The sequence below is a fragment of the Chinchilla lanigera genome, unplaced genomic scaffold (assembly GCF_000276665.1).
Source record: "Chinchilla lanigera isolate Chin_1 unplaced genomic scaffold, ChiLan1.0 scaffold00028, whole genome shotgun sequence".
NCBI lineage: Eukaryota > Metazoa > Chordata > Mammalia > Rodentia > Chinchillidae > Chinchilla > Chinchilla lanigera.
The window spans coordinates 447,391-459,471 of record NW_004955429.1 but is presented as its reverse complement, the minus strand read 5'-3'; the positions used below and the strand labels follow the sequence as shown (position 1 = coordinate 459,471).

Here is a 12,081-nt window from a genome sequence, read left to right as displayed (position 1 = left end):
AATTAAGAAAAGCATGTAACATTATATTTGAATTGTAAACAAAAACCAGCACAAAGAATTTTTTCCTAAAAAGTGTTTATAATATCTCTGTCCATAAGATGGGGTCCAAAAATAAAAAGTACTTTCCTGTAGTCAACCAGCTCTGTGAACCAGATCTTCAATACTAATTATTTTTCCATTATCAATAGACATGACAAAGTCTAGCTCTGAAAGAAGCAGAAATATCTTTGAAATTAGATCATCAAATTTGCCTTCAAATCTGTACATCAGAAATCAATAAATGTGTCAAAGACTCAAGAGCACAAGTCTGAAGGAAAGAAATTGGTCTGGCCGGCATTCTACTAGTGACAGTTAGGAAGATTCTTTTTGAAAAGCAATAATGAGTAAAAATTAGTTCCAACATACAGTGTAAAGAAAAATTTTAGTCCACAGAAATAGGCCCACAGCAAGAGAGAAATAAAACCTTTTCCCTTACTGCTGAAGATTATGATTTTAACTCTGCCCCACAACTTTGTTAGTAAAATGGATATTGTTAATGTTTATGCTCTATCACAGAAATAACTTTATTCTGACATGATGAGTAAATTTGTTTTCACTCTGAAATATCTGATCATAAACGTAGTTAGAATGAAAGTGAATATTGACAAATTCCAATAAAACTTGTGGTTCTCTCAAAACTCACAGTTGGATACTCAACAACTGAATGAAAATTTACCTTGAAATGAAAACTGGCTTTTGACCAGTCTCTACTATAGGACTCCGTCTACTAGTAAATGTAATGGAGGAATATATATGTTCACAAAGAAGGATCTGGCTTAAAGTACTTAACCAAGTGATTAAAATTAACATCGTTAATACTAAGACATTAATTTTGCATATGGGTTGAATGACATGAATATTTAGTACCATGCTCTTAAGTATTGTGAATGCTAGAAATATTTTTGATAGGATAATTTGGGCTAAGTCAACATTCAACATACATTCATGTTTTATTTTTTATATTTGCGAGTCAGAGTATTGTCTCATTCATCATATGTTAATAAACACTAAGAAGTATAGTTTCTAGTCAAAAAATTTATAACATGAGTACAATTTGCAAAAACAAAAAAGTCAGCAGACAGAACCAACCAAAGAACAAATCTGTTGAAGCAGTAGATTTAATTATAGAAAGCAAAGGGGAGACTGATGAAGATGTTGGGGGCACTGCAGGCTGTGTGCTGTGTTCCAGGTTTCCAGGTGTGAATGTCATCCGCCACTAACAGCAGTATATACGGGAAACTTGATGTGTCTATTTGGATGATGTTTAATAGTCTCCAGTGTACTTTGATAACAGGTATGCCTCTGATCTAGCACCCTGATATGACCTAAGACAAAGGACTCAAGCAAAGGACTCAGACATCCACACAAACTCTTACCACTGATCATTTCTTAATTTTATTCTCCCCTCGTTTAATGCCCATTCCTTATTTTCTTGGGCTTCTCTCTTATGCTCTGGGCTGCACAGGATCTTCACATATCCATTCTCTGGCCACGCTTCATAGCTCGGGGAGCAGTGCATCTTCCCTCTGATTTTTCCTACACCTGCCACCTTCCTAAGTGACTACTACATCTTCAGATTATTAAACAAATCAGACACTAACGGGCTTTCCCTCTGTACTCACTAAGACTTCACCAAGAAGGCATACGATACAGGATCCTCCACGCTCTCTGTGACAGAGACACGGCTAACAGAATCTTCTTTTCCATAAAAGTAAAATGAGCTGGGGGAGGGAATGGGACAAATAGATACAGAGTGGTAGGACAAAAATCATTAATGAGTAAGAGATAAAGAGAAGGCTAAGAGTGCTCACCTGGTTGCAGACAGGCTTGTACTTGAGGCCTGGCTTGTTCAGGATCTTCTCCAGCTGCCTGCGGTTGAAGTTGGACACCCCAATGGACTTGGCCAGTCCTGCATCCTTACACTTCTCCATGGCCTGGGGAGGAAGGTCTTGTGAAGGGTGATGTGTACAACTGTATGAGTATCATAAGGAGCATTTTTAAGAAATAGCAATGAAGCTACCTGACATTGATTATTAATAAGAAAAAGCTGGAATAACAATAAGAGAAAAAGGCATTGGTATCCAGAAAAGGAATCTATGTCCTCTTTGGGGAGTCTGAGACATTACTACAGAAGAAAGTAAGAGACACTGAGTCCCACTGTCCCCCACCTTGCTCCTTTTCTCCCCATTACATTCTAATAATGCATTGCTTTATGGAGGGGACCACAAATTATACATCAAGTCCAGCTGTGCCCTTTGAAGCATATTGGAATGAAGAAATTTCCCACTTTCTTCTGATCACAGCTGAAGCCCTACAGCTAGTGAGGCTGTGGTGCTCACAGGGCAAGAAAAGACCTGCTGAGGTCAAGGATATTTAAAGCAATGCAGTGGCAGTAGAGTTTCACCTGGGGAAACTGCAGTTTCCTATTTGGCTCTTGTCTCACTTTGCAAGAATGCTTTGTGCTTCTCACAGCAATTACCGCTACAGTTCCAGAACCACTCGCTACTCCTCCCCACACACTGGCTAGTAAAATAGTGGCGAGCTGAAGAGTCATTGTCTTTGCCAATCTTGAGGCATTGACCTCCCAGCTCCCAGCCCCATTTCACATTATTAAATTATCTCTGTCTCTTATTTCATCCTTTTGCTGTACCCCTCTTACAGACAGTTGGGTATCTTGGCCAGATCTCTAAGAACTTTACATCATTTTTTTTTTTTTTTTTTGGTTTTGCTCCGGTACTGGGAATTGAACTCACAACCTTGTGCTTGCCAGGCAGGTGCTGTGCCGCTGAGCTAAATCCCCAGCCCCTAAATCATTCCTTTTAAACACAACAAATTTGTAGAACAAAGGTGCATAAACTATTCTTCCAGGTAGAATAATGACTTGACTGTCTGTCACAAATAACTCTGTGGAAGATCCTACACATGCTCACCTCCCATGTTGCACAGATATCCCCTGTGTCAAATAATGTTTTCCCCTGTTCATCTGTTGGAAAAAGCTCTTCACCTGGCTGAAACAGAAACATCGTTACAGCAGTTTCATCAAGTACACGCTTCTCATCCACAGAAATGCCTTCACATATGTCTATGTATAGGGTACTTAACGACCATGAAGTACGTAAAGCACACTATTCACTTCCTTTTGTTTACAAAGTGGTTTGCATGCAGAGTGGTGAAGACATCTTCAGGTGTTTTGGTTACTCTAGTCTCTTACATTAATTATATGCACTATAAATAACATTTCTGCAAGTTTTAGATTGGGGAAAAAAACCCACTGATTGACTTCTATTACTTTGTCTTGGCCTATACTTTCCTTTAGGAAATTCATATCTTTCACTTGTAAAGTCAGGCGTCACTTGCCCTCCTCTACAGGAGTGTAGATTACAGTCTTGACTGTGGCAAAATGATCACTGTCCTTTACCAACATTAATACATGTGGGTACAAAGGCAAGGTGTGTCCCAAGCATGATTAATTAATGTCCTAATGAATTTTGATTTTGATGATGGAAAATACAAAGAAAATATCAACTGTTAAGATGATTGAGCTGCCTTCATTTGCCCCCTGTGAAGTAGGTCAGCAGAAGATACAGCAAAGTGCAATGAATGCAGTGAAGGGCTGGGTAAAGGGAGACACCTCTGAAGATGAATTTTAGACTGTAAATCCAGCCATGGTGTGGGGTTCTTATTTTTCTAATCCAAGCAATTTATTTAAATAAGTTACACTGAGTAGTTTCTATAACTCATGGAAATTGTATTTATCTAAATTTATTACAGCCGGGCGTGGTGGCTCATGCCTGTAATCACAGTACTTGGGAGGCTGAGGCAGGAGGATCCTTGCGAGTTCGAGGCCAGCCTGGGCTACAAAGTGAGCTCAAGTTCAGCCTGAGCTGTGTAGGGAGATCCTGTCTCAAAAAAAGACAAAGAAAAAACCCAAAAAACAAAAAAAAACAATAAATTTATTACAGAAGATTCATTCTGCCATTCACAGGAATGATATCAGTGCCAAAAGATGCAGTTAGACAGTTTTGATGATCCAGGTCACTCACCTTCATAGACACTGGGGAATGAATGATATAAAGGTCAACATAATCCAAACCAAGTTTTTTCAGTGAAGTTTTCAAGCCATGTTGGACGAGTTCTGGTCTATGGAAAGTGCACCAAAGCTGTAGAGGTTAAAATATGGAAGTGATGCTGGATTAAGTAATTACCCAAATTCATCTAATATTAAAATATTTTTGTACTGAATGGAAATTGATGATAACCCTCTGTTGAGTCTTGTCTTTCTTCTCATCTTGCCTTTTCATATAAAATCAGTCATGTTTGGTTTTTGTTAGTCAATTTACTTATTGAACAATGGAAGGAAATTACTCAAAACATAAAATTTCATCAAATAATAATACTATCGATTCTCTGAATTTTAGTTCCTAAGATTCGAGAGCTATGTTTACTTCAATTATCTTGTGCACTTAATTCACTGGAGAAGAATTACCCCCCTATTATTTACATAACTGAAGGGAAACATATCTTGAGCATTTAATATGTGCTGAGTTCAAATCAAGGTACTTTAGGTGTATATTGCTTAATATCCAAGCAACTCTTTTACATTATTCTGTGATATTGATAAAAGAAAACAATGATATCAGAATACTATGAAATTTAAAAAGTCACAAAGGATAAAAGAAAAACCATAACTTGGCCATACTTCTGCCAAATCCACAGCCATGTTAATCACACTGCTTTGTATTAGAGCTCACTATGAAGGGACTTCAATGCAGTGAATGTGTTGAAATGATAAGTTCCTAATCTTTCTCTGTTTTTGAAAGTAGACAATATTTGTGAATTCTATGTGAATAAAACCTGTACCTGACAGCATATTTCACCAAATTCTCACCCAAGAATATATGTTTTCTTCCTCATATATTTTATTAATTAGCAGCCTGCACAGTACACACAAAATACCTTTGAAGTGAGGAATATGTCTTCTCTCCTCACACGGCCTTCTGCAATCTTGCTCTTAATGGCCTGTCCCACCTCCTCTTCTACTTGGTAAACATACGCAGTATCAATATGGCGAAATCCAGCATCTATGGCCAATTTGGTAGCTTCCAGAGTTTCACTGTTAGGAACCTAGCCAAAGCCAGATGTAGAATTGAAGATTCATAGCGTGCACACTCGATAGTCACTAGACTGGAATGGTGATGCTATTCCAAGGTCATCATCCTCAGACTACTGAACTGTGTGACAAGGAACTAGTCCCCTGAACTTGGAATCTCAATCATCTCCATAGACAAAAGCGTATATGCAAAGGGAAATTGTTATAAGGTCACTAGGAAAAGCATTGTTCTTCAGGTCACCTTTTTCTATGTCTTCATTTAATCCTGATTTGGGAGGAATGAATCCAAACCAGTTTTGCCTGAGCTTTTCCCAGATTTTGGCACCTCAAGAACCATCTCAGACTTGGCAATGCTAATAAGTCAGTGGTATCTGAAAAACCCAAAGAGCACTTCAAATTCAGTAAGTGGGCCGAGGACTAACTCACTTTGCAGGACTCAGCACACAGCTATAGTCACAAACATTATATAGTGAGGTCACCAAGTCAAATTCACATGGAAGAAGCATGCATGGGGCAAGGTACAGAACAAATGCTGTGCACATATCTGAGTGTGCTCGTTGAGATACACTTAACACAGTGAATAACCTTATACGTTGATCTTTGACCATGTATCAAAAATGCTGTCTCCCAGGAAAGCTCTGGAAGCATTTCCTAAGATTTTTTTTTTTTTTTTGGTTTTGGTTTTTCTCCGGTAACAGGAACCGAACTCACGACTTTGCGCTTGCCAGGCAGGCGCTTTTGCCGCTGAGCTAAATCCCCAGCCCTTTCCTAAGATTTTTGCAAAGGTGGGTTGCATATCTCCCCCGTGCGAGGACATGTCATGATCCTTATTCCAATGAAAAACAGGATATAGAAACTCTACTGTTGCTGGCAGCATTGTATAGAGTGCCATCAGCTTATCTTGTTTTGAATGGTGAGAAATTAAAGTTTTTAGATGACAGACAGGGCCCAGATTGTTAAAAGAGATTTGATCAAATAGTGAGTGTCTCATTTTAACTCATCCTCAGCCCTTGAATGAGGTAAGAATGGGTATTATGTCACATAAGCAAGTCTTGCTATAGGTAAGAAATGAGTGGCTTTAAAAAGTGTATGTTAGAAGAATATGGACTTATGAATAAAAAGTTTTCTTCACCAGGAAAGGCATTATTGATACACTTGTCCACTTTTCAAACTTGGACACTTCTTTTCAGGGTGTTTATGATTACAGTGAAATTTCATATTATTGCCTTGTCTACTAATTTTGGTTATGGATCAAAAGTACAAAGGCATAACTGGTGATATATATACTGCATCTATCAATTGTCCAAGATTAATTTAATTAGTATATATTACAAACACATACCAGTAAGAAAGAAAATTCATTTCTTATAAGGTAAAAATGTAAATCAAACACATGCCTTTGACTTAAGAATTTCAAAATCTTTCATCTGATCAATAAAATTACAATAAAGGAGAGACTAGGCCCTACCATGTGTCCTGATGCCAGCCATGAATTCCCCAGATGGAAGGCCACTCCGAAATTTGCCAGGCTTCCAGTTTTGTGTGTAACCTTGATCTACTCCTGTACTTCATGTCTTTTGCCCTAAAAGTAATCAAGTTCTACCTCATGCTGCAGAATTGCTCCTTGTTTATTTCCTTATGTCTTTTTTTTTTTTTTGGTTTTTCTCCGGTACCGCGAACCAAACTCACGACCTTGCACTTGCCAGGCAGGCGCTTTTGCCGCTGAGCTAAATCCCCAGCCCCCCTTATGTCTTATTAAAAGGAAAATTATGAATCCCATATTCAACGAGCTAGTCCCTTGTCTTACAGTGAAGTGGTCTGAGGATGATATTGGAATATAAGTTCCCTTTTGTTCGGCAAACTATCTACTTTGCTAATTTTATTTTAGATCGCAATCTATATCTTTTTGTTTTAGGTCCAATCTACAAAACGATGAACCTGAAATTCACTTGTATTGTTCTTAGATGCTAATTTTCTGGTCATCATGTCAAATGTACTTTCAGGTTAATTTTCCACACTTGAGTGAGTGCATTGGAAAGTCTACTTAGTCCAATGTTTACTTTGAGATATTGAACACCAGCCCAAACAGAACAGCAGCTCTCCCCATTATTTATTTTATGTTTCTCATCTCCATTAACATTTGGTAAACGATTTTTCTGTATCTTGCCTCAATGGGAAGAAACACAGTTTTCAAAACATCAAGAAAGGAATCTAATAGGCAGTTGTGTTGACTGCAGATTTTCACATTCTCGCTCTTTTGGGAAATGAGAACCTGGGAAATCTCCCAAAACCATGTAGATGCTGACAGACCTGACCTGCCAAGTCAGCTCTCTCCTCTGAGGTTAATTCCTTTTAATTTTTCTACCCCAACCTTGCCTCTCTTACCTCCTGAGGCTTATAGGTGCCATATCCCAGGGCATGAATGAAGTGGCCGTCACTTAGTTTCACACGCTGCAGTTTGGAATCCATTGCTTGTTACTCCTCTTGCTGAGCTGATTCTGGTTTTTTTTTGTTTTTGTTTCTGTTCTCTTTTTTCGTTTTTTTTTTCCTTCCACAGGCTATTTATAACCAAAATCCCTGCAACCAACCCTGTGCCCACTTTTAGCCACGGAACTGCTTATAATACTTAACCAATGGCACAGCTTCTGGTATTTGTCAGTGGCACTGTCTGTTTACTCTTTCACAACTGTACTGGATGCTTAATGTTTAACCAATTCCAAGTGGGAGGGCTGAGATCAGTGTTCCACTAATGAGAGGAGAAATGGAAAAAGTTCAGTATTTCATATCATATGAAAGACAGTTGTTAATTACTACTTAGTGAGTAATTTTTTTGAGTAATTTTTTTTCTGTTCCACTTTCACACATCATTGTATATTACTGTGAGACTGAAAAAGTGCTACATATTATTTAGAATAGAAAAGTCAGATGCCTATTTTGATGTGGCTTTGTTGTTTTCCTTTCTTTAGTCATAATGAATCCCTGCTTTGATCACATCATTGTATCATTCACCATACTCACAATCACACACAAAGATGAAAAATAAATAAATGAATCTATGCCCCCAAAATCAAAAGTTAAAAATTTAGAAATCTTGGCCTTTTTAACTTCTCATAGGCACAATATTTTCTAAGTCTTTTTTTATGTTGCGTTCATAATATCCATTCCTGAAAAAAGTGACACAGTGACAAATGTGTATTCAAAACAGTCATACAGCAGGCAGCTTAATTAAAATAAATGATTGTGGAAATAGTTTTCCAAATGGGAATTAAGATTATATCTTAATTATAACATCCACCTGCTGTATAGCTTTTAGAAAACTATCAATATGGGGCTAGGGTGTAGCTCAGCTGCACAAGCACCTGCCTAAAAATCTATCAATATGTAAGACAACAAAAGCAGCCAAATATTTTATATAATATATGAATTTGGTCAAGTATTACCCAATGGATAAAAAACATAGAATAATCCTAATTACTATATTTTCAGAATAGTTGGTAAAACTAAGACTGCAAGAATTTAGAAAGTGTTGGAAAACTATGGCGCTTTGATAGTTTGATACTTGAACTAATGAAAGGTGTAATATCTGAAGTAGAAGTTAGACTTATGTACTTTTAAAGTAATAAAGGTGAAGGAAATGTGTAATCATTAATAATGTTAAAAGGTCATATGAGATTTATGGTACAAAGGGTAAGTATAAATGTTCTGGTCATTATTTCTGAAAGATGAAAATCTGAGTAATTATTAAGGGTCTGATGATTCTTAGAATTAATGTTTATTCCTTTTGTAATCTTAGAAAAGTATTTTTAATAAAAGGGAAAAAATATTCTGGAGAGTTGAATTAGAAAGGAATTTCTGGGAATAAAGCCAGCATTTTATCTCAGACTTTTATTCAGTGCCACAAACCTCACATGACATTATTTCAGCTCTTTTTACTTTTTTGTTTTTAAATCTTATAATCCTAGGCCTTTAAAATTTGGCCCATGTAGCTGTACTCACATCTGTTTGTCTATAACATTACCGTGTAGCACTTCTTAGTCATGGACACCTTTTTTCTCCTCTCTCTGGAGTCAGAACATTTTGCCTGTTTAGGATTAAGCCTTGCACTGTCCTCAGATGGAGCTGCTCTGCTAGGACACAGGGCTATGTTCAAGTCTTCCTGTGGGTAGCCCTGGCACAAGAGTAGAATTTCTTTTTCCTGCACATATGAAGATTTGAAGTACAAACAACAGGTAGCCTGAAGCATAACTTAATATTAAGCAAAGAAAGAAGCCAGGTCTGTTGTAATGCAGATTATAAATGCACTAAGATATTCCAGTGAAATCAAACCTCCTGTTATACATTACAATCATAAGCCAGGCAACATCCTTCTGGTAGACAGGACAGCATGTTTCCTTTAAACCCTACATGTTGCAACCCCTCAGAAGCCTGAGTTACTATTGGTCATTTTAATTCTACAGAGCCATGTGTGATAGATGGCCACTGAATAATTGAACAATTCCTATGCTTGGCTTATGCACAATTAGCTGTGGATGAGCAGCCATGTGGCATCCACTCAGGATCTCTCTAGGAAATCGAGGAGCCGTTTTTCTTATTGCTATTTTGAGTAAGAACTCCCCTAACCTCCTCTTCTGTTTTGTGGGACTATGAGCTCAGTACATATGGAAGAGTACATTAAGAGCTGGTAACACTGCATTTCACTGCTCCCAGAAGGGCCCTTTGTAGATGGAGCTGGTGCTCTAAAGGTTACTGGTATGAAAGCTGCCAGAAGGTGGATCCATCAACAGTGCAGAAGCGCAGCAGCAAAGAACAATGCAGTGCAATAGACAATTAACAGCTCCAGCTGTTATCTCCAGCATAAGAGATCCTCATTCATACCAGTGGCTGCTTGCCCTGAGAGGCAAGTATGTGCATTAACACTAAAAGTGATGATAGCTGACATGGAAAGCTCAGGCCTATGAACACTAAAAGAGATGTTCTTTGCCAATCAATAATTCTTAGATAACTTGAGGAACCTCAGCTCATTGAACATCTTGGAAGCCTGTATTTGTATTGCAGATGGCTAACATAGGTGGGCCCTGGAGAGGTCAATGCAGAAGACAACTGGCTGCAGGCATAGCCACTGAAAGTCAGACTTTGAGAAAAAGGACTAGTCAGAGTATCCAACAAAGACAGCAATATGTAATATATCATCTATTGAACTGTCCTACTAACCTGTTTTGAAACTCCAATTCATTGTTTATCTTTTTTCTCTTTAAAATAAAAACAAGAAAAAGAACTACTTGTTCATACACTTCCTGTAAGGGTGAACAGCAGTGATTGACATTCTAAATAGGCATCAGTCACCTTCAGGTGGACTACTAAACCTCCTTAACCCACCCCTTCCAGAAAACCCACCCCTTTCTTGTCCCATCCAGCTGCACTTGCTAAGTGACTTGCATCCCAGTGTGACCCGCATTTAATCAATATCACTCAAGGGACTATACTTGTTGTAACCTTACTGGTTCACCATAGTTTTATCCCACCTCATACCCACCTTGAGATTTCCCATTAGATCACAACACTTAGTGACTATACTTGCAATCTTAATGATTGACTATAGTTCTGTCCCACCTTAAACCTGGCTCCCCTCAGGGCTTTGCTCAATAAACACCCTTGAGAAGCAGGTTGGTTGGCAACCCGCATTCTGGGCCCCTTTTTGTCCCTCTCAGACAGAGGCTTTCTTGCTCTTGACAAATTGTTCCTACTCTTAAACTCCTTTTCCCAGAATTCATTCCTCAGTTTTAGAGAACAGGAACTCAGCATTTTGGACATCTAGCAAATTGGCAGTAACATTTCCCCCATATCCTTTGAATCCTCCACTTCAGAGACCGCTGAAGTACAGAGCAAATAATGGTGAAGGTTATCACAAAGCTCACACATGAGCTGACATCTGCTACCTTCTTACATGTGACTACCCTTGCACACTACGTGGTAATACTATTGTCCCAGCTCATGGTCAGGAGACCTGCATTTTCCTATCTCATGCTTGTTGAATACTCTACTTACCTGGTGAATCAGCTCAACCTAGAGTATAGACTGTCATGGATATCCGAGAATTCTGTGTAGTGGGAAACTGGACTGCTATGTGCAGTAGGACATAAGGCTCTTTGAAACTGGTTATTCAGGAAAACTGCTCTGGGCGTATGACAGATTAAACAGTTGTGTGTGATGTTGGGTTTGAGTCATGTTTACACAATAACAAGCCCAAGTTTGATAGTCAAGAAAACTTATATATCAGCTTAAAAAAAAAAGAAATTCTTCTCTTCTCATGCACTTACAGGGAGGTTGAGATAACTTTGTTGGGTTGCGATAAATGTTGTCTGTATTTTTACTTGTAACACCTGAAATACATTTCTCACTGACTGAGGTGCGTGCAGGAGGAGGATTTGTCGGCACACTGGGCCCTCCCCTACATGCCGGTCTGTTGTTGCCGACTTTGCTGAAGCACGGTGCAATCCAGTCTTCAAAACTATCACTAAAAGTCACATAACAATCACATAATGGTGTTAAAAGTTCACAATCTTATGAGGCCTCAGCATTAGCTGCCAAAGGTTACGTCTGGGCCCCTGGTCATGTGCTGCACATGCCTGCTTTTGATGTGACTTTTAGCAGAAGTTAATTAGCCAGTATCTAGCAATTTCTTCATTGTTCCACTGAAATATTTGGCCATTCTTGGCTAATATTTCACTTTCATCAGTGTGTATGCTAAATTTTGAAAGGATTCAGAAGTTTGCATGGTATCAGTGCATAATATTTGACATGTGTTTTCAAACTTTTGTAATGTGGGCTATTTCCAGGTTTTCTGGTGATGCTCTTGTCCCAGCTTACTGGCCAGGGTACCCTGCAATTTCCTATCTCATCCTGGTTGAATTCTGTAGTTCCTACTTGAATCA

General features: G+C 38.4%; 1 protein-coding gene across 1 annotated transcript in view; it reads right to left on the bottom strand.

The window, feature by feature from the left end:
• The window catches only part of LOC102022725 (prostaglandin-E(2) 9-reductase-like), a 14,481-nt gene extending 6,645 nt beyond the window's left edge, over positions 1-7,836 (bottom strand). Inside the window, exons 1-5 of the mRNA XM_005386854.2 lie at positions 7,535-7,836; positions 4,996-5,163; positions 4,083-4,199; positions 2,970-3,047; positions 1,851-1,973 (exon numbers count right to left, since the gene is read on the bottom strand). Coding sequence (XP_005386911.2) covers positions 1,851-1,973; positions 2,970-3,047; positions 4,083-4,199; positions 4,996-5,163; positions 7,535-7,618 — 570 coding nt within the window. The 5' untranslated portion in view covers positions 7,619-7,836. The remainder of the gene's footprint in view (positions 1-1,850; positions 1,974-2,969; positions 3,048-4,082; positions 4,200-4,995; positions 5,164-7,534) is intronic.
• Between the last annotated feature and the right edge of the window lie 4,245 nt (positions 7,837-12,081).